Source organism: Bombus fervidus, chromosome 5, assembly GCF_041682495.2.
Source record: "Bombus fervidus isolate BK054 chromosome 5, iyBomFerv1, whole genome shotgun sequence".
Taxonomy (NCBI): Eukaryota; Metazoa; Arthropoda; class Insecta; order Hymenoptera; family Apidae; genus Bombus; species Bombus fervidus.
In genome coordinates this window covers 15,695,253-15,713,627 of record NC_091521.1, presented here as the reverse complement: position 1 = coordinate 15,713,627, position 18,375 = coordinate 15,695,253, and the positions used below count along the sequence as shown (strand labels likewise).

General features: G+C 37.6%; 2 protein-coding genes across 9 annotated transcripts in view; one reads left to right on the top strand and one right to left on the bottom strand.

Annotated features, from left to right (window-relative positions):
• The window catches only part of Wbp2 (WW domain binding protein 2), a 133,451-nt gene that overhangs the window by 42,047 nt on the left and 73,029 nt on the right, over nucleotides 1–18,375 (top strand). The window lies entirely within an intron of this gene.
• The window catches only part of Beta-spec (spectrin beta chain), a 38,362-nt gene continuing 21,450 nt past the window's right edge, over nucleotides 1,464–18,375 (bottom strand). Inside the window, exons 3-13 of one of the 8 annotated variants that reach the window (XM_072002981.1) lie at nucleotides 12,308–18,214; nucleotides 11,973–12,064; nucleotides 11,774–11,878; nucleotides 11,556–11,698; nucleotides 11,268–11,326; nucleotides 10,633–10,689; nucleotides 9,001–9,099; nucleotides 6,359–6,514; nucleotides 5,330–5,597; nucleotides 4,832–5,014; nucleotides 1,464–1,645 (exon numbers count right to left, since the gene is read on the bottom strand). In XM_072002981.1, coding sequence (XP_071859082.1) covers nucleotides 1,642–1,645; nucleotides 4,832–5,014; nucleotides 5,330–5,597; nucleotides 6,359–6,514; nucleotides 9,001–9,099; nucleotides 10,633–10,689; nucleotides 11,268–11,326; nucleotides 11,556–11,698; nucleotides 11,774–11,878; nucleotides 11,973–12,064; nucleotides 12,308–18,214 — 7,073 coding nt within the window. In that variant the 3' untranslated portion in view covers nucleotides 1,464–1,641. The remainder of the gene's footprint in view (nucleotides 1,646–4,831; nucleotides 5,015–5,329; nucleotides 5,598–6,358; nucleotides 6,515–9,000; nucleotides 9,100–10,632; nucleotides 10,690–11,267; nucleotides 11,327–11,555; nucleotides 11,699–11,773; nucleotides 11,879–11,972; nucleotides 12,065–12,307; nucleotides 18,215–18,375) is intronic. The other 7 variants (XM_072002984.1, XM_072002983.1, XM_072002982.1 and 4 more) reach the window with 7 other exon arrangements.

Genomic DNA, 18,375 nt, shown 5'->3' with positions numbered 1-18,375 from the left:
TTGATAAAAACTACATCTCACACGCAGAAACATGTATAAAGAACAATTAAATATTATCTCTTCGTTCTATTCTTAATTCCGTCGAATCATGATATTTTGGGATCATATATAAGAGGAAACTCTTTAAATTATTAAACAATGTGTGTTCCATTTCTTTCTTTTTTTTTATAATCCTCCAATGCGTATTCCCTTAGGGCGTAGCATATATTTAACAATTCTTTTTAAAAGCTAATTTATATTTATATTTATATATAATATTTATATATTTATTTATATATTTATATATGTATCATGTCCCAAGTTAGTGTGCCGCTTAAATATATATATGGCAGTCATCGAAACGCAAACGAATCGTTTGCGGAGAAACGCGAAATTAAAAAAAAGAGGTGCTGGGCGAGAGGAAGTGTATATACCGGTGTAAGACCTTACAAATGAACACGTGCATCGATTGAGCTGCTTAAACAGATAAAACAGGGCAGATATCATGAATTAAAGAACAACGTTTCTTTCCTTCTTAAGACGAGAGCAACAACGCGTATCAAGTTACTGCACAAGCTCTAATAAGAGTTTCTTCTAAAATAGAAACATTATAGCACTCTAAGCTGCTACAAATTTTTATCTATGTAGTATAAAAAGGGCTAGAAGATACTTTTCAATTAAACGAGAGTTATATCTCATAAGGCATTGCTTCTCGAGTTCCTCTTCAACGGCGAACGTCTGTTCAAAAATGGCATTTACGCGACTCGTAGAAACATAGAAAATTGTTCGAAGCAATATTAGCAAATGTATACTGTAAAAAAATAGATCACTTATCGAGCTACGTTTCATTGCTGTTATTCGATTCGTTACGTGTCGTCGCTTGAAAATGTGATCTACTGGCTCTTATTCTGAACAGTCTGAATTAATTTTATAATCGAATTCTTATCTGACTTATAATATGCAGAACTTTCGCAGTAACTGATATCAATTGTGATTACAACTAAATATTACAGACAAACGAAGGATTGCCTTGGCTACATTGTAAAATAATATCAAAACGCAAGATACGCCCACGTATTAAATTACAAAATCTAAAACTTGTACTCAGTTCACTATGCGAGTATGCGAGAAAGATGGGCAATCAATTTTGACAATTAATATCCATGTCCAAGTAAACTCGATCACGCTAACGTGGGACATCGAATGTGTGTGTATGTTTGTGTGTCACTTTCTCAACTAGCGATATATTGCAAAGTGTCCGAAAATTCCTTGAAGAAACTAAAAAAAGACGCAATTAAAGACTTCAAATGGCCTACACGCGCGTGAAATGTTTTAAATACATACAGACAGCTGCTTAAATATTTTCTATTAGTTTCTTTTTTTTTTTTTTTTTTGTTTTTCTTCGTGATGAATAGTTATCGAAGATGGTAGGCATTTTTCGTAAAATCGACACTGGTCTTATAATAAGTCGAGTCTTCCTTCGATTTTGTTTCTTTCTCGTTTTTTTTTTTTTCCAAACACCATGTCCGCGTGTATGTCTCCTAATTCTTACAATCAGCGCTGCCTTTTTATTTATTTGTTAACCACGTAGAGCGACGAAACATTTCTTTTAAACTGTGTGTGTTGTGCTGAGCGGCTTATACCGAACTTCACTGCTCCAGTTTAGCTGAAAATTGGCAAACAAAGCAAACATTAAATTAAAAAATGTTAACGCGTATTACGTAGAAGGCATGTGTGCGTAGTGTTTCTTTGAAAAACAATGGTAATTTCTTATCCACGAGGCGTAGAGCTAAATTAATCTTATTTCTCTTTCTATAGTTCATAAAATTATCAATAAAAAATTCTTAAACAACTTTTTAAGATTTCTATAAATTGAAATGAAAAAGAAAAAATATATATATATTAAGATTTAAGTTTCCTCTTAAACTAGCGAACTTCATCCAAAAAGATATTCCTTAAATAACATTTAGAATATTATTACATATTTTTTTAATAGTAAACTAAAGTATACAAAATTAAAGATCTCTAGCCTCTTTAAAATTTAATACGCACGATATTGAGCAAGAATGTGTATCAAGTATCCATAAGGAAATATAGCGCAGCCTGTTTTTTACCTTTCCACTTTTTTGAATGTTTAGTCTTCAAATCTGCTTTGAAATATAATTGCATTTGATTTCAATATTTCACCTAATACACATAATTTTTAAATAGTAAAATGGACAGGTTGAAACAGGTCACCCTGTATATATGGGAATAATAATACTACGTCTCAAAATATCTTTTAATGCTGCTAAATGAGTGCTATAACACTATCTGTCAAGGTTTGATATGAGCAAGTACGGATACTACACACAAATCTGGGCAATTAAAGTACATATGCACGAATCAGCTCTATCATTTAGGAGCTGCACGCGTTTATGTAAGTCGCGTGTACAGCCAAAATTTACCTCCAACAGTAGAAGGCAACAGTGTCATATCTTACTGAAAACCAGGATGATTTCTCTGAAAGTATTTTCTCTTTTTTTTTCCGACCAGCAAAGAAGCGTGAACAAATGATATAATATGTATGATGACATAACGAAGCAATGACAAAAGGATGGCAGCAATATAATCCAACAATGATATACAATAAATCATGTGTGTCTACGCATATATATAATAATAACAATACATTATACTAGAGCGAACGAAAGAAATGTTTCATGAAAAAGCAATGAAAAATGCTGATAAAAAGCGCCTGTGAACTGAGCTTTGTTTGGTGACACGATTAAAATGATTGTGTTTCATATTCTCTTCCTCTTGTTTTTTCCCGAATGAATCAAAATTTGACTCATACATTTCATATATTCGGTTTTCATGTCTGGAAATGTTTTGTCGCTAAAGTACAGCTGCTCGCTTAGGGATGACAATCATCCATCGCAATTCGTTGATCCGCTGACATTACACTTTGTGAAATTAAAGCTATCCTTTGCTGAAATACGATATTTTTCATTTTTTAATTTGCGTTCTAGTTTCTCGTTTGGTCTTCTATAACCCATACACGTTTATATCCAAGCGATATTTATCGACTTTACTAAATTATATAATTTATAAAATTCTTGAACCTTCAAATAGAATAACTTCAGAATTTACTAATGCCGGAACATGTAACTTGGCAAATCTTTTTAGCACTCAATTATGCATAGCTTCGCTAGATTCTATAGATAGAGAATAGCATTTTTCATAGAATCAATAGTGTTTGCAAAAAGTAAAGTAAAAATTAACACTCCCTTTTTATGTCAAATTTTTACTTCACTTCAAATTGCTATCGTATCTTTCTCAAAATCAATAAATGCTATCATTCGAAAGAGTATACACTGCACCTCATAACTATAAGACCAGCCTAAGATTCTCAATTTTTATGCAGGTACAACGTCAAATCTAATTAGAAGCATATAAAAGCAAACAGAAGTTATAAAAATTATAAAAGAAGAAATTATAGAAATTATTGTTACAGTTTCATTTTATTTTACCTTAAATTCAATTCTTTATAGTAAAATATTCTGTTACGCTGGTTCTATAGTTAGTCCTCATTTTTAGCGGACATACCGTACAAAAATTGAAGACTTTGGATGGTTTTATAATTATGAAGCGCAGTATATATGTATAACGGATAACGAGTTATGACTGTAATTAGCGACTTGAACGTTATCTAAGGAAGTTTTTACGGTCGCGCATATGAAACACAGTTAAGCACCGCACGTACAGGTTCTCCTTTTTGTAGAGAACTTCGATTATAATATATATCATTCCGCATTCACAATTGGAAGAACATTCCTCTTGTACTTTTTCAGATATGCTAATTAAATGTAACCAAAAAAAAAAAGAAACAAAAAGGTGTAACAGAAGGATAGAGAAAAGAAAATTGGTAAACGATGATCAATGAAAATCGTGCAGTAGTACGACGGTAAAAATGATCTAATGATTATTTATGCGACTCACCGCAATCTCTCTAAATGTTGTTCCAATTGTGTACTGTTTTCTTACAGTTCATTGGTTTCACACTTTCTACTTTTTGGCTTTTCTAAAATATGATAAATGCAAAATGTGATCGAATGAAATGGAAAAATGTCTGCCAGCGTTAAACGTATACCGTGAGATGGTAATGACACGGGAAAACCTCGAATCTTTAGAACAATCGTGAATAATTCATCGGTCCGAGGTGATCACCTTGCCACTCGTATAACGATGATCAATGATATTTTGAAAATGAAGCAAAATATTTGTAAAATACCTACATTTTGGAACACGCTTTTTAACTGGAACTTTTAACCGGAGTTTTACTTAGCTCTCAGAAATGTACAGATGACGAGAAGCTAGCGAAAAATGAAGATCACTGAATGATTAATGCAAGAGAAAGGAAAAAACATTAAAAAGTCCATAGTTAAACATACACACCCTGTAAATATGCTCCAATACGAGCAATTAACGATACTTACTAACAATGATTCGCGTTAAAAATTGACACAGCACTCGTAATCGATTCGTAAAGGTAAAAGAAAGTGATTTGACAATCATCAGCATGAAGAACAGATGACACGGAAGATGGCACGAATAGCGAGAAGTTTTTATAAAATTTTTAATCGATTTAAGAAGAAACGACGATTAAAGAAACGAAAATAATAGATTTGAACAACGAAGCGTTTAGCTAAAGACATTTCGTTTCCTATCGAATTCCATCAATATTGTAGTCTTTTTATCTCTTTTCTTTTTTCTACTTTACGTGATATGTTGGCGTTACGTATCTTCGCACGCGGTCATCCGGTCGCCTTTTTGCCGAATTTGTTTCAGATACTTCTAACGAGAGACTCACTTTTTCTTGAGAGTGAAGAAACTACGCCGCTTGGTCTCGGCTTGTGTAGGCGCGGGTAGAGTATGCGCCCTAGACGTACCCGCACCTGATGTACCCTGTGCTGCTTGGTTCAACACGGTAACCCAGTCGTTCATTTCAGCATCGTCTTTAGCCTGGAATAGGAAGTCTGATCCGCTTTGTGACCTAAAAGATACGAAGTTTTAATCGATACCTCTCCATCGTATTTATATTATTAAATTGTACGTTTATGATCACAGAAAGAAGAGAGCAGGATTTTCAACTTTTTCAAGCAAAACATGTATTCGTCATATTATGTAATTTCTATGAATATATTGGCAATTATGTCTAATTAAACCACAACGTTGCAGACTCCGTGGCAAAAGTTTTTGCAAAATCTCCTTCATAGTTAATATAAATTCATAGCGTGAAGCCAAACAGTAACCAAATATTGCTCCTCTTCCCACTCTCTGTCATATTGGGACTACGAGCAGAACTCACTTTACTCGGAAGACATGTTTCTTCTTAGTATAATCGCTGGCCACAGTAATAGTCGCTCCTCTAAGGTCCAGAGGAGACTCTCCCTTGTACGGTTGATCAGGCGCTGCCTTGTATGATTTTTGGTCGGTATATACAAACAAGCTCTGTCCACGAACGACCATGTACACTTTGTGCCAGGACCGATTAGACGCCTTCTTCGTTGTGCTCTCCCATTCGTGCTTTCGTTGCAACACGCCCTCGAATTCATCATCGGTGGGACTTCGTTGTTCTGTAAAATCGGATTTATTTTAAAATCAAACTGACAAACGACAGAAGATAAAATTAACTATACTACTTGGCGAATAGTATGCGAAGAGTTAAAGAGAAAAGAACGTAATCTACGTTACAACATCCAGTTTCCTTTCGAACGTATAACACAACTGCAAACACAATTATACATTCATTGGGTGGAATCCATTTCAAGTAGGAAGACCTGAACAGTTAATCAGATAGACGTTATAAAACAATGCCGGAATGCAATCGAGATACCCAAACATGTACACGCATTCACCGTACAGCACCAATCGTAAACTTGATTCTGATCACGTATGATTAGAAGGATGCATACGTTATTAATGTTTCCATAGCCCAGATTCCTAATGTTTCATTCAACATCCCTCGTACACGTATTCCAGACACACGTACACAATTCAGGAAATTAAGGAAACGCTTCCTGCGATCATCAATGAAGCTGGAATGGCAAAATGTTTAATAGTTTTTGTTCGACGATATGAAGGTTTATCTTCCAGAGGCTCGTATCACTGCCTAAATAAAATGTTAATTAATTTATTAATATATTTCGATCGATTATCAGCTAGTGTTAATTCCATTAAGTTTACTTCGCTGTGATCGAACGTTTATTAAATTCATATCACTCTCAAGCGAACTTAAAGAGATATTAACGAGCTATTATCGTAATTAAAATGGTGGGTAGGCATAACGGTAGCAGAAAAACTCCAGTGTGCACGATGTTTGAATAGAATTGCTTACCGGAAATGCTGCGCTCATCGTCACTCACGCCACTTCGATCTAAACTCGGCGACTTGGCGGACTTTCTCCAGCGGAAACTCCTGAACGGCGACTTGCTGCGACTACGTTCCTTACGTCTTAAAGTACCAGACTCGGAACCGCTTCCACCTTTCGGAGCTTTTAACACGACACACGTAACACACGCCACGTTATTAACTACTTACATCGAGTCACATCGAGAGCCTAGTTTTATTTTAGAATTGTGGTCGAAGGAAAGTAAGGGACGGGAACGTTTGTTAAATTCGCATCGTTTTGCTGCACATGCAACGCATGCTCATGCGAGATTCACTTTATCCGGCACGATACAAATTCTGGCAAAGATATGATCCGCTTTTGAAATTTACGTCCGTCGAATCTTTTCTTAAACATGATTTTATTATTATTATTATTATTAGAAAAAGAATCAGAAATTGCGCAAAACACAATCGATGAGTTTGCGATAACAAGAACGCGGTTCCAATATTTAAATTGTATTTACCGCGAAATGATCGCGATATTATTAGAATGTTGATCGATTGTGAATTTATAACACGTTCGAAAAGGGTATTTTATCTCTAATTGATTTTTGTTGGTTTATTTAAATTATTTGTTACAGCGATCCTTTCAGTTTTTTAATTTCACCGTTTCTCTACTTTGCCAGATTTACCAACTGCTGGACGATTTATTAAACAGGTAGGTGTTATTACTACTGAAGTAAAAAAAGATGATGATGATGGTGATTTTTAATCAGAGAAACGAATCAAAGTCGACAAGGGAAAGATATGATAATATTCGTTGTTGATACGTAATTCGTGATTGATTTGCTAACGTATCTGGTTCGCAATGTTTCATGAAACCTTATCATATTTTTCCCTCGTAATATTAATTTGTAATTAATAATCTACTATGAAAGACAACTCTAAAATTCTACAATTTTTCTATTTTCCTATATCTTCCGTATATTGCAAAGTCATTATGTATGTTATTATTGTGTATATGTTACGTTAAGTATGTATAAAGATGTTATTGCTATGGAAATCTAGCGCTTAGAACAGGTTTTAACGTATTCCTTGAAAATCCTAAATCAATAACAGTTAATATACTGTGCAAATGGCTCGTTCCCTCTTCACAACGTCGTTTTTAATAGGTTTTAACGTCGGATCGACCGAACGTGTGTGGTTGTTGGCGACGATGAAGAAGAGTAAAAATACCGTGAGGATTAGATTTTGTTGTGGAACATCGTGTTTTTCAGATGGAGGGAAGAAACTTTCGAAATTTATTTACCGTAACATTGACATTTTTATAGAGAAAATCTGCCAACTTTTGTTTTTGCTCTTGGAAACGATATTTGCCAACATTCGCGTTTATATAGAAAGAAATATTGATTTCATACGGCTATTAATTTCACTATAACGTAGCATGATGACGACTTTCGACCCGTTTCTTAGAGGCAAAATAGAACAGAACGACTTGTGTTGCGGTGAACAACCGCAAAAGCCGCATGAACCAAAAGTACACGTGGTACCAGCGCTGTCCACTACAGCACCAGCATGGTCAGGCGTCGCGATAATTGACTTAAAAATGAAAGACATATGCCTGAAAGATTACAAGGGAAAATATCTGATATTGCTCTTTTATCCCTACGATTTCACTTTTATCTGCCCTACGGAAATCATACAATTCAATGATCGTATCGAAGAATTCAATAAATTAGGTATACGCTACTCGTCCCTTATTTTCTTTCCTTTACTTTCCTCTTTCAATTTCGAAATTGAAAATACAAATATATATATATATAATTATACATTCATAAATTAAATATATTACTTTGTTCGTTATCTTTTGCATCTCTCTACTTCCTACAATTATTATATAATGCCAAGAAATTCAAATATTCAATTTCACTGGAAATGACAAACAGGCTGCGAGGTAATTGCCATTTCTACGGATTCTCCGTACGCGCATCTAGCGTGGATCATTACACCCCGGAAGCAAGGTGGTCTGGGCGAAATGAAAATACCCTTTTTATCCGATAAGAATCAGAATATATCGAGAACGTACGGAGTACTGGATGAAAAAGAAGGGATATGCCTTAAGGGACTGTTCGTCATCGATAAAAACCAATTGATTCGACATATCGCGATCAGTGAGATTTCCATGTCTCGTTCTGTCGACGAGACTCTGAGGATCTTGGAGGCGTGTGAATTCATCGACGAATTTGGAGGTGTCTGTCCTGCAGGTCCAAGAGAGAAATTAAACGATACAAGCGACGAGCTAAACTATTTTAGCACATAATCGTTAGATCGCCAATGTATATGCAAATTCGTGTCTTCGTTAACACCACCGAAGAAGCAGAGCTTTTCCAATTTTAATCTTATTCAGAGGGAGAACTCCTTTTACGACAAAAAATTTCTCCGTTTCTATAAGAGATTCTCTGTGTTTTGTACTTCTTTTTTTTAATATTCGAATTAATTATTTCAATGCGATGAAATTTTGGAAAAGAATTCTGCCAGTATTATTAGACGACCTATTGATCTTTCGATTATAATTTTTAGTATGATGTATTTTATAAGTTTTTTGTGAATGACAAATAAAGAAGACATTGATCCTTAAAATGGACTTACTCGTTGGACTAGACAGACCTTGCGAAGGTTTCAAGGGGGTGGTGGCAGGTGGTGTTGCTTCTCCTCGCATGGATAGACGTGCAGGTTTCTGAGCATGCACTATATACCATCACACCAATTATAACATGCTATACTTTGGAATCATATTATACTGAGAGTGAAGGCTTCACTCTATGAAAGCAAAACATCTAACACGACCGACTAAACGATGCATTTTTTAAATTACTTGTTAAAATAAAGAAAGAACACTCCGAGAGATATAATGAATGATTGTTAAGCACTGTGGAATGAAACACAGATGAAATAAGGATTTTAGATTACGATGGATCAACAATAAACAGACAAGCTGCTCTAAAAGCATCTGCTATTGCATAGGAAAGATGTTAGATACACATGCAAACATACTTCAAAGTTCAAGTTATATTTGAATACTAACTTTCATATAAGTCACTGTGTGTGCTTACCTTTCAAATAAACATTAAATTTTGTTGTATACTATTAATCGAGAGAAAGAATATAATTTACGTAATTTGTACCCACCACTTTTATTTGGAAAATTATTATATTAACTCGTGTATGATAGGAATGTATATAATCGAACGATAAATATTGAATATTTCTACATAATTCATGCAAAGTTCAATTTTAATTGAAAAATATCCGTGATGTCAGTTGAAATATTATTAATAATTTTTTTAAAAATACTCGTGTGTCTCAGGTAGAATAACTCCATCACCTGCTAAAAATAGTTAATAAAAGCAAGTAAAGATTCGTAGCTGCGATTATAGCGAGAAACAGTAGTAATTTGCCTACGAATATGCTGAAAGACAGAACATGTGAAATTTATGAGAATGACCTGAATTGTGTAAAAATCAAATTAAAGTTTCAGAAGCTAATTTTTATGCTTCTGCAAAGAATAAAAGGTTTACATTATTTCTTACAAAATATAATTGCACAATTCGGGCAAATATTTCCATGGAAAGAAACTAAAGAAAATCTGCTGTAAAACGCTGCCAGATGATTTGATTTTATGCTCCATCACCAGCTTAAAGGATCGATATAGCGGGATCTATATATAAAGTGCAATTCAATCATCAAATATCAGAGCCTCGTTTATAGACCAACTACAGATACGTAGTTACTATTGCTGAACAAACAATCAGCAACATATAATTGCACGACATTCTCGAAAAACTAGATCGTCTTCTATAAAAAAAAAAAAAAAAGGCACTGATATTTAATAGAGTGTTGTCATTAAGAAACGATAATAAAATTAGTAAAAGATATACTGTATCATAACATACAATGATTTCCTTATATTCTGAAAAAGATTTTTAGTTCTTTGCACTTTTCGTTAGCCACAATGAAAGAAATCGAGCGATGTAAAAATGAATTGTGCAAAGAAATGAAATAGAAAATACGATAAATAAATTAGCAGATGTGTAATGCATTAAATGGTCATTAAAATGGTACAAACAACAATACGTTATATGGCGTTGATCATATAATAGATAAACATGTATATATATAGTCACATAAAAGGTAAAAAAATCTGTTTGAAATAATCACTTGGAAATAAAGATAAAATTTTTAGCGAAAAAATGACGATATTTGTTTCATCAGGACACTCACCTTCCTTGGGCTTGTCTTGAGGTTGTGGTGTACGTGTAGAAGCCTTGCGATGTGCCACTGCGGTTTGTGCATTCCGTGCCGCATTTTAAGGTGCGTTATAGGATAGAATCGATAATTGGGATTCATTGGATTTCCATTTGGAACGGAGTCACAATGGCGATAATAGGTTGGAAAGAGAAAAAGGCAAAAATAAACGTGCTGTTAGCAATTTCATGCTTAACCAAACAAACCAGTTTGTAAAACCAGTCGCCTGAGAGTTAAGTGTACAAAATACGTGGAAAGCAAAATCGGACGATACATATTGTATTAGTACAATAATAAAAAAAAAGAAAAGAAAAAAAAACGTTTCTATTAATTCTTTATAGTCAAATCGAGCGCTCAACGATCATCAATCCCGCATTATCGTTGTTTTTGCAAGACATTAGATTGAGATATTTACTGATAATATCGTTTTAAAGCATCTAAAGAAAATGTTATCTTTCTTAGGTATCTTAATCGGTTTTTTGAATAGATTATTGCTATTCGTATTCTCTAATGCACTGAAAAGTGAACATTACAATGCAACGTATACGACACTCTTATCAAACTGTCTTTAGATAAAAAGATATTATGCAGTACATGTGTTATTATCTTACCATGTGATTCGTCTTCTCCGGCGGGACGTTCTCCAGTTGGTACACCTTCTGCTTCGGCCCTGTTATACAAAAATTATTATACTCTGTTATACCTTATATTCCTTAATATTATTTCCCAGTTACCATTACAATATTTCATTCGTTTTATATTATAATTCTTTTATTATATCTTAGATCCAGTGCTACATATAATTTTATTACTGGTTATATTTTAAGGAAATATTTTTCATTTTACTAGCTAAATACGCAGCAAAACATATAATGAAAATTATTAAAATTTAATGATACCTTTCGCTCGGTGGTTCGTCTGGACTAGTTACTGGTGTTGCTTTAGCTAATCGAGCTGCCTCGGCTGCTGCGGCCTCCTCCTTCTTGCGTCTTTCTTCTTCCTCCCGTTCTTGTTCTCTCCTCTTCATTTCTTTCAACTCAAACTGTAGCGCGTACAAATATTTTCATTGAATAAATTGTACAGATCAATATTTCTGATTCATAGAAAAAACACTAACCGTAGTGAGTCGATGCAAGGCACTAAACCTTTCTTCCTGAGCAGCTGCCGATTTTTCAAACGCTTCGTGCTTCTTAATCAGATTCTCCACTTCATCGATCGTGTGCTGTAACAATTACATTTATTATATCGTTAATTTTCATCAAATATTATTAATATCGTTAAAGAATTATGTTAGAAATTAGTTTAACATTACTTACGCCAAGTTCTTGACTCATAAGATATGGTTCCTGGGCGACTAACCATGCTTCAGCAACTGCTGCGTCTCTTGCGAATTGATAGACCTCCAAAACTATAATAATACGCAGACATCATTAATAAGGTGATCATATCATTTCTAACACGATAAATAGACTGCGGATATTTATGTAGATTCGTACTTTTATGAACACTATTAAAAAATGTATTTCACCTACTTATAATCTATATTCTTTCTGAGATATTTTAAAGATCTTTTGTACTTTGAGATTTCCTATAAATGCATGAAAATCCACAATAAATTATAATAGTTCAATCAAAATATCTATATATTTACTCAGTTGTAGATTCTCCCAACGTTCCTCCCATCTATGCAGCAACGCGTTTCTGTGATCAGTTAAAGCTGCCAATTTCTCCTTAATCTGGCTACTAGCATAGTGGTTCCTGGCTAACAAGTCTTTCCCAAGATTGATACACGCCATCAGGTTGTCCTCCCTAGCATCTATTTCGGCTTTTAAACTTTGATGATTGTTCATTAGTAACTCCACTCCAGCAACGTCGCGAGGTTTCTCCGAAGTGTTCATCTGACGAACTACATCATCCATCCAAATCATCAGAGTCCTAACCATGTTGAAGAATCGGAACAGATCACCGGTATCCTCCAGTTTTGTTCTTCTACCATCGCAAAGCGATTGAAGATTGTTCCAAGCAGCAACTACCTCTCCTTCACGATTAGTGATCTCTCTAGCCTTGTCTCCACAATAACTAGCCTGTAACGTAGCAGATTCCTCTTGGATCTGCGACACCTGGCTCTGCAACGTGGATAAATCCTGCATGAAGTTGGCGTGCTTCCTCTGCAGAGCTGAGACTGAGCCAGCATCGCGACCTAGTTCGTCAGACATAGCGTTCTGTTTCTCCAAGATTCTACCAAGCACGTCTTTGCAATCGTGGAAGAACTTGTGCAGTTCTTTACTAGCTTCCAGCATTTGCGTACGAGTCTCGATTAATTCTAGCAAATCTTGCCAGAGTTCGTTCAAACCATCCTCCCATTCTGCAATAGTAGCAGCATCGGAGTGACCACTTGCCATTAGAGAATCCGCAATTCCATTCACTGCCGCCACTCTTTCCGAGCCTATCGCCTCGGTATCTCGAGCAAACTCTTTGAATCTCTCCCAAAGGAGCGTCACATGATCGTAATCCTGACCCAATTCGTGGCTTCCAGCTACCAATTCTCTTTCTGCGATCCACTGTTCAAGATCGTCCACTTCTCTGCTCAGCATGAACAATTGAAGGGCGTCGTCTAATTTAGCTCGACGTTCACCAGCAAGATCTTTCAAACCAGCGTACAGTTTGTCTACTTGTGATTGTTTCACAGCAATCTGGTCAACAAGAGGATGTTGATCGTTAATGAGCTGCCTGGCGGTTTCTCCAAGCTGGCGGATGGTCTCTGCATAATCTTCCATGGCATGTTCCAAAGACTCGTGTTTCTTCATCAGGTTCTGGGCTGAAATTTCGTCCTTGCCACGGTCTTCTACCATCATATACAATTCTTGTTCGCTCATCCAGGATTCCGCTTCTGTCGCGTCAAAGAAGTATTGCTGTGCTTTTTCGTTTTGCAACAGATGCTTGTTCCTGTCGTCTACAGCATGCTTCAGCTCCTTCCATTTCTCGGTTAACTCGGGTATCAATTTCTGGAACTCAGGACTATCTTCGTGCCCCTCATCTATAAGTTTCTGTCCGTTGTTGCAGACCAGATTGATTCTAGGTTCATGGTTCTCTATCTCAGTACGCAGAGACTGGTTCTTCTTCTTAAGCATGTGCACGTTGAACAGTGAATTTCCATACTCCGTACTGGTAGCCTGAGGCATCTTCTCGGCGATCCAGAGCTTCTCGTCTTCCACGTCGCGCCTGAATTGGAAAGCTTCCTTCTTCTTCTCTAACTGACGTTGACGATCGATCAATGGTGCTTTCAGTTGGGCGAATCTTTGAGCCACCTTCTCCTTCTTGCACTTAATCTCCTCCATCTTGTCGTCCGGCACCGTACGTTGCAAGTGTTCAGCCTGTTTGTCTAACTCGGTAACCTGTCTTGCTTTCACAGCCATCTGCGTTTCGATCATTTGTTGCTTCTGCATCAAGATATTCACCGATGCCAGATCAGAACCAGTATCTGTGCTTTCAATCTGTTTCTCCAGTTCATTCATCCAAGAATCAATATCGTCGCAAGTCTGGTGAATAAGAACTTCACGATTAGCGTCAAACAGGCGTTCACCTTTGTCATGAGTAGTGGTCTCAAGTTCCTCGAACTGATCAGCCAATTCTGCCACTTTAGGCTTGATGATCTCAGCTAGATCAGGCTTCTGTTGAATCAATTCTTCAGCAGCCTGTTGTAATTGCTGCAGACGATCCTTATTACTCGCGATTTCAGCCTCAAACGCCTGGTGCCTAGTCCACTTGCTATGCACCGTCTTGGCACTTCTATAAGTTTCATCTTGAGCGGTGATGTGCTTCTCCTGAACCCATTCTCCCAATTCTTCGCAATCCTGTAAGAACATCTGCAACTGTAACTGATCCTTGAGCTTCTCCATATACTGATTCGCCTTCTCTCGGTTTATCCGACGACGCTCGTTAATGCTCTCTGCCTTCTTCTTGACTTTGTCCGCCGCGAAGTGGCCCTCGTCGACAAGTCGTCCAGCGAACTGCACCACGGAGTTGATTTTCTCGTCGTTCGCGTCCATCGTCGTCATGAACGCCTCGTGACGCTTGATCATGTGCTCCGCTTGTTCGAAGTTCGCCGGCGTTTCATCCTTAGCGAGAATGTGCTCTTGCTGGGACAAAAGCACTTCTGCCTGGCGTGCGTCGCGATCGAAGATTTGCAGATTAAGAGAATTGGACAGTAAGATCTTTCTGTTGACCCACATCTGGCGTAAATCCTCCCAGCCCATCTTCAGAGCGTTTAATCTCTCCCTAAGGAACATGTACTGTGTATCACCATCACCAGCTTCACTGGTCAATCTTTCGCCGTACTCCATCATCTTCTGGTAGTCATCGGTATAATTATCAATCTCTTCCTTAATATTCTGGTGTTGTGTCAAGAGTTTCTCAGCATCAGCCAAGGTAGTTGGAGTATCTTCGCTGGCCACATCAGTTTGTGTCCTACGTAACCAAGCCTGGAAGTGATCCAAATCTCTGAGGAATCTGTGAAGATCACCTGCTTCTTCCAATTTTGCATCACGTTCCTTCAACATCTGTGTCAACTGCTCCCAAATAGTGCGTATCTGATCAATCCTTCCCTTAATCACCTCAGGATCTTCCAGATTCTGTTGTTGGATATTCTGAGCCTCCATTTCCAAAGCGTCCAATTTAGCCTGGATGGCTGCCAAGTCGCGCTCCATTCCACTTAGTCGACGTTGCAAAGTCATGACTCCAGTCAGATCCATCTCTAAACTGTCTGTTTGTTGGAGGATACGTTTCTTATCCTCGATCCAAGATACTGTCTCGCGGCATTCAATGTGGAAGGTCTGTACGCCATGAGCAGAGTTCAATTCGTCGCGTTTGTTCTCTGCTTTCTCGCGGAGCTCAGCCCATTTCTGGTTCAATTCGTTCTGACGTGCAACGATCTGCTCAGAATTAGGATGTTCAACGTGCAGTAATTGTCTTGCGAGTTGATTGACCACAGCAACTCGCGAAGCGTTGGCATACATTTCTTTTTCGAAACCATTGTATCTGTGCTTCATAATCTCAACGTCTTCGATATCCTTGGCTGGTACCATAGTCTCCAACATCCTATTCTTCTCACCGATCCATTGCTCCACTCCGTCTGACTCGCTGAACAACTTGTACAATGATAATGCATCCAACAATCTCTGTTTGCGAAGCTTAGCGAGTTCCATAAGTTCCTTGTATCTGGAGTCTATGGAGTCCAGTCTTTCCAGCACTTCCGGTGACTTAGCATCCTGTTCACCAAGAGACGATGCCTGCTGACGAAGCTGATCGATAGTTGTGGCGTAGTTCTTGAGTTCATCCGTCACATCTTTGTGTTTCTTCAACAACGATTGGACATTGGCTTCGTCTCTGCCAACGTCTTCTGATGAGACGAGTCGTAGTGTATCCAGCATCCAAATATCAATGTCATCGGCATCTGCAAACAGTTGATGATAGTCTACAGCCTCCTCCAAGCGCTTCCTTCTGAAGGCGGCCAAATCCAGGAGATGATTCCACATTCCCAGAATTTCTTGAAGCCTCTCCTGAATCCTATCAGAACCAAAGTGTTTCTGACGAACCAGTTCATCTCCAACAGCAGCCACAGACATCAATTGCGGTTCATGAGATTGGATTTCATTCTCCAGAGCTTTGTGTTTGGACAACAGCAGATTTATAGTCGTCAAATCGTGACCAATGTCTCCAGTCGATACGATCTGTTCCTTCTCCTTTATCCAATTCTCCTCGTCGGCCATATCCCAATAGAACTGCCACAATTTACGAGACTCTTCCAATCTGGCTCTGCGTTCGACTGCCAGGCGTACCAATTCAGCGTACGCGTCTTCAAGCTGTTGTACGCGTTCAACAATGATGGTTGGATCACATGGTCGATAACCTTCTCCGTGTTCTAAGAATCTCTGGCTCTGTTGAACGACAGCTTTCACTCTTTCGCCCAACACGTTGATATCAGCTTCTACCAGAGAATGTTTCTGCAAAAGATCCTCGACGCCCATCAAGTGCTTTCCATAATCGTCGGTCAACAGACGCATTTTTATTTCTTCCATACTGTCTAGAATGTACAGCATCTCTTGGAAGTTCTGTTGAAGCTGCAAAGACAACTCTAATCTCATTCTTCTAGCACGAAGCAATTCGAGCAGATAATTCCACAATCTAAGAACATTGTCTTTCCGAGCATTAATACGTTCGATATCGTGATAATTCTCAGCTTCTAATTCCTGTGAAACAGCCATAACAGCTTGAACTCGTTCTTCATACGCAAAGATATCTGTCTCAATGGCCTCGTGCTTCTTGGCTGCAGCTTCCACAGCAGCTAAATCGAAACCGAAATTATCCTGAGAAACCAAACGTTGATTCTCAGACAACCAGGTCTCTCTCATGCTAGCCTTTCGGTTGAATCTCGCTGCTAGTTGTTCCAATTTCTCCTGACGAATCAATTCTTCACGCAGAGCCAATTCACGTTCGTGTTCCGCCTTTTCTAGCCTCTCCCACGCCTTGTTAATGTCCGAGATCATCTTACCCTCTTTAGGCGTATATGGTTTTTGATTATTGGCTCGCATCTTCGACTGTAAAGTGAACAGCAACACCTCCAAATTGCCTTTCTCGACAAACTTCGGAGGTTTCTCTACAGTACGATAATTAGAGAATTGGGAGAGCTGAGATTGCACTCCTACTAAAGAGTTAGCAAACCGACGATCACCCAAAGCCTCTATGGTGCCTTCTATCCATCTCAATAGGTCACTGGTTAAACTTTCGTACTCGTGTATCATACGGTCATTCTCCATGGCAATACCAACCACTTTGCCTATTCTTTTACCTTGCACGGTCTCCTGTTTCATCTTTGAAAAGTAATGATAATACGTGACTACATAAGTGATGATTGATTTTTCGTCAGGATGATCGACGAATATGTCTTCAGCATCTAAAAGTTTCGTCAGACCAAGCTTGTCTTCGGCTACATTGAACGCGTTGTTTAAATTGTAAATAGCATTTGATTTGGAAAGTTTGTCGAACTGGATCAAATCCGGACGGTGTTTATGGATGATGGCGTTGAAAGCCAAACCATCGCGCCAGGATGTAGTGAAATTTCGTACATTTACATTGTGATATCCAGCAGTTTTCATTTGACACCAAAGAAGTAGAGCGTCTTTCGCTGATTTCGTTTCTTGATTGTCCGTTTCTTCGATGGTAATGTCTTGAATTTGGAATCGCAGGATAATGGTCCAGATGAGACCAAGACTCAAACGAGGATTTCCATCGACTATGTCGTGAGATCCCATATTTTCTAGATGCACTCGTTGCTCCCGAAGGAATTGCAACGCTTTATCGACGTTTTCTAGACAATGGATTCGCATTTTTCCTTTCGTAGGTCGTGGTAAACGTTCTCCGGAGAGAATCTCGAGAAGCTTGATGAGCATTTTGCCGTCTCGAAGATCGACGTATAGATCGCCAATTCGGCATGAACACCGAACCAGATGGGAATTGACCCATTTTTGGAAAGTCTTCTTTTGTACCAATTCACGTTCACCTGGTTAAAGAAACACGAAAATAGAAAATTGAGTAAATATTATAACAAAATTTTAACTACAGAATCGATTAAAAAAAGGACGTAAGTATAGGAACTTTATTAAATTGCAATGTTTTAAAATCACTTTTCTATTTCTACCTCTCAGATCGTCTACAACTGTG